This window comes from Aptenodytes forsteri, unplaced genomic scaffold, assembly GCF_000699145.1.
Source record: "Aptenodytes forsteri isolate BGI_AS27 unplaced genomic scaffold, ASM69914v1 Scaffold187, whole genome shotgun sequence".
Classification (NCBI taxonomy): Eukaryota; Metazoa; Chordata; class Aves; order Sphenisciformes; family Spheniscidae; genus Aptenodytes; species Aptenodytes forsteri.
Window position 1 is genome coordinate 1162086 of NW_008794084.1, and position 3879 is coordinate 1165964.

Consider the following 3879-nt stretch of genomic DNA (forward strand, 5'->3'; position numbering starts at 1 on the left):
CTCCCCGAGCATCTCCCGGGCCGGAGCTGCCCGAACGCCGGCCAGATGCCGTCCCGCTGGATCGGCCCTTGTTTTCCCTGTGATAAGGGAGCCCTCGCTGCTTGCTCTGCAGGTTTCTCGGGACGGGGCTGACCCTGCCCTCGCAGCCGACCTTTGCGTCGCGGAGCAAACAGTGGATGGGATCTGCCAGGGTGGCGAGGGCTGCAGCGCAGCGGGCCAGGGACACCAGCCGCAGCTCGCCGGCTGGCAGCTCCTGTCGCAGGGGCTCACAGCCCAAACCGGGGGGGGAAAGGGAGCCCGGACCCCCGGGATGGGGCCAGGGTGGGTGTGGGAGGATGAGCCCGGCTCCGGCTGTGCCAGGGAAGGGTGAAACGAGCCCAGTGGCCGTGTCTGCAGCCCAGGCGAGAGAGTGCGCCTTCCGTGCGGGCTGCCTGCTTGCAAACTGCCGGCTGCACGGCCCCGCTTCCCGCCGGGATACCAAACCCGCTGCGTTCCGGTGTATTCCCTTTGCAAGTTGCCTTTCCCCCGGGAAAAAAAAAAGGCAGTGTTTTCAGCTCGGGTCTCATCCCCATGAAGAGTGCTGGCTGCTGACACCGGGCTTTCAAATCAGGAGAGCGCTGCAATGTTTGCACTGAAGCAACCCAGCAAACAGGGACCCACCGGGACTGACATCTCCCCGGCGGGGCTGGGGGGCGCGGGGCTGGGGCGCAGGCGCGCACCGCAGGGGTGAAGCTCCGAGCGCTGGCCGACACTCCTCTGGCACCGAAGCCCACCCTGCTCCCTCGCCCGTGCGGACGCGCGGGGTTGCCCCGAGCAGCCCTGGCCAAACTCCCATCCTGCGGCTCCTGCCACTGCAGCCCACGCGGGAAATCCCTCCGCCCGTGGGAGCGGTCCTCACGGGGCACCCACCGGCGGAGTGGCTCGGGGCGCTTGCTGTGGCCATAGCTCCAGTGCTCTTTTCTTCTCCCTGAGCTGGGAAGCTCCTGGGGACAAGGCCCCTCTCCCCGCCAGTCTGAGCCCCGCTGTGTCAGGGCACAGTCCCCGCGGGGCCACGGGGTGGGGGGGATGAGGTGTCCATCCCCCGCCCGGGGCAGCCTGCAGGGACTTGTCCCCCATGGCAGCAGCTGGCCCCGCTGCGGTGAGGAAGCTGGGCCATACACCGGGGCCCCGGCCCCGGGCAGTGCCTGCATCCCTGTGCCGGGGACCCAGCCCCCCACCCGCCTGGCCCCACCTCCGTTCCCTCTCCGAGGTGCCCTGGGACCCGAATTCGGGGGTGATGCTCTCCCCTTGGAGCAGCTGGACCTGGTGCCCCAGGTCGCCCGTCCCGGGGCGGGATGGCGGGGTGCTGCAGAAGAGGACAGACACAGACCAGCACGTGCATCACAAGGGAGCCAGTTTATTTCTGCCGCAGGGAGCGGCCGTGAACACTCGTGGTGTGGGGGTACGGACGGCCACCCCGTGCTGGGGGGGGGTGTCTCAGTTCTCCGCCGGCTGGGCGGTGCTGAGGAAGGCGGCCACCTTCTCCCGCACCTCCTTCTCCAGCAGCTCCAGGTGGTCCTCCACGCCGGCGGTGCCCGCGTCCAGGCCGCTGCTGCAGGCTCTCGGCGTCGCTGCCAGCCACCTGCACCTGCCGCTGGGCCAGCGGGCTGAGCTGGGCGCGCAGCTACTCCGAGCCCGAGCCCATCCCCCCCCACCTCCTCCAGCCGCTCCACCAGCTGCTGCCCGAAGGCCTCGCCGAAGGGGGGTGCCTGCTGCCGGAAAGCCTCCAGCGTCTGCCCCACGCGCTCTCCTGGGCCAGCGGGCTGAGCTGGGCGCGCAGCTCCTCCGAGCTGGCGGCCAGGCGGGTGCGCAGCTCCTCCGCCGCCCGCTCCATCTGCGCCGTCAGGCTCTCCAGCTGCCGGTTGAGGCCGTCCTGCACCTCCTGGGCGTAGGGGCTGAGCCCCCGCCGCAGCTCCTCCACGCTCTGCCCCACCTGCGCCTTCAGCTCGTCGGCCAGGGGAGCCAGCCGCTCCTTCAGGGTCTCCACCCCGCTGTCGATCTGCTGCTGCAGCCGGTCGGCATAGGGGCTGAGGGAGGCCTGGATGCTCTCGGCGTTGTCCTGCAGCCGGTCCCGCAGCTCGGTGGCGTAGGGCTCCAGCACCCGCTGCAGCTCCCCGGCCCCGCGGTCCACCTGGGAGCGCAGCTCCTCAGCGTAGGGGCTCATCTTGGCTTGCAGCTGGCGGATGTTGGTGCTGATCTGCTGGTGCACCTCGTCGGCATAGGGCGCCAGCTTGGCCCGCAGCTCCGCCAGCTCCTGCCGGATCTGCTCCTTCAGCCGCTGCGAGTCCTGCGCCAGCCGTGCCTGCAGCTGCGTGGCGAAGGGCACCAGCCTCCGCTGCAGGTCCTCGGCGTACGAGTTGGCGCTCTGCAGTTTGGTCTCCAGCAGGGTGCTGGGGAGAGGGGGGACGTCAGCACCCCGGCGCACCCACGGCCCCCTCCCCTGCCCAGCACCTCCAGGCCGCCGCCGTGTGCGTGTCCGCCCCGCCCCAGCCCGCGACTCCGCTCACTTGAGCTGCTTGGTGATCTCGGCTTGCTGCAGCTGGTCCACCGTCTCCTTGGCATTGCTGCCCAGCTCGGTGAAGTACTTCCAGAGCACGCTGGCCACCTCGTCCGGGTTGACATCAGCCCGTGCCCCTGCAAGCGGATGCCGGGATCAGCACTGCCATGGCCCCGCTCAGCAGCTCCCCTGAGGACATCAGGTCCCCATCCCTGCCCCGGGGCAGGACCACCCTCCCGGCACCGGGGATCCGCACGCCGCCTCACCTGAGACTGCAAGGAGCACCAGGACAAGGGCGGCCGCCTTGGGAGACATCCTGAGTGCTGGGGATGCCTGCAGGAGCGCAGAGCAGAGATGAAGGGAGCGCCGGGGGCCAGCAGCCCCCCAGCCCCGCGCCGCCTCCCCTCCACCGCCAGCTCTCCCCACCTCCCCGCCTCAGCCGCTCACCTGCGCTGCCACCGGGTGCGGGTACCTGCTGCGCCGGGGAGCGCCCGGCTGCTATTTATGCATCCCGAGTGCCCTCGGCAGCTTCCACGCAGGCCTGTGACACAGGCCCCGGGCTTGGACTTTAGCAAGGTCGCGACGTGGAAGCGCCTGACGTGTACGCAGCCCTGACATCACCCGCAGCCCTGCCAGCTCTCGGCAGGGTGCCAGGGGCCAGGGCAGAGAGGGGATGGGGGTACACATGGGCACCCCGGGGCTGAGCCCCTCCTGGTGACAGGGACCCTGGGGCAGAGGGGACAGCGCAGCGCAGGGGGCAGCCCCCGGCTCTGCACCTCCGTGGGACGCAGCAATGGCCCCACCGGTGCCGGCTGCACAGTACCCGGGATGCGCGGTGTGGCAGGGCACGGGGTCTGGGGTGACGCTTCGGGGACCCCTCAGCCCTGCTGTCAGCTGCGCTGTGCCGGGGATGCGCAGTGGGGCAGGACACGGGCTCGGGGGGACACTGCAACGGATGCACGGGGGCACGTGAGACCGCGAACCTGCAGGATAGCATCGCTCCCTCCGAGCGCAGGCTCCTGGGGGAAGCCCTGCTGCGGGGAATGGCCAGGACCCCGCAGCTGCGGGATGTTGCACCCGCGTGGTGCCAGCGTGCCCTTGACCAGAGCTGGGACCCATGTGCGTCCCCGGCTGTGGGTGTCAGGCTCTCGGCACACGCCCCAGGGATGCAGCCCCTGGCTCAGCCCCCCCACTCCCCGACAGACCCGCTTGGGGCTGGAGGCCGGCGGGGATGTGTCCCGGCTGGGGGGAAGGGGGCGGGTGGGAGGGGGGGGGGGGGGCCCAGCCACGCCTGGCAGCCCTCGCTCCTTTCGTGTGGCAGCAGTCGCTGGACGTTCGCAATT

The 3879-nt window shown here is 70.8% G+C and overlaps 2 protein-coding genes across 2 annotated transcripts in view; one reads left to right on the forward strand and one right to left on the reverse strand.

The window, feature by feature from the left end:
- Window positions 1–1476: 1476 nt before the first annotated feature.
- On the reverse strand, window positions 1477–2851 carry APOA4 (apolipoprotein A4). Its single transcript, XM_009273493.2, is given in 5 exon segments — window positions 1477–1594; window positions 1693–1789; window positions 1792–2429; window positions 2547–2673; window positions 2803–2851. Coding segments are annotated over 5 exon segments (1029 nt in total).
- Window positions 2852–3579: 728 nt separating this feature from the next.
- The window catches only part of APOC3 (apolipoprotein C3), a 1466-nt gene continuing 1166 nt past the window's right edge, over window positions 3580–3879 (forward strand). Inside the window, exon 1 of the mRNA XM_019470510.1 lies at window positions 3580–3655. Within this exon, the coding sequence (XP_019326055.1) occupies window positions 3580–3655 (76 nt within the window). The remainder of the gene's footprint in view (window positions 3656–3879) is intronic.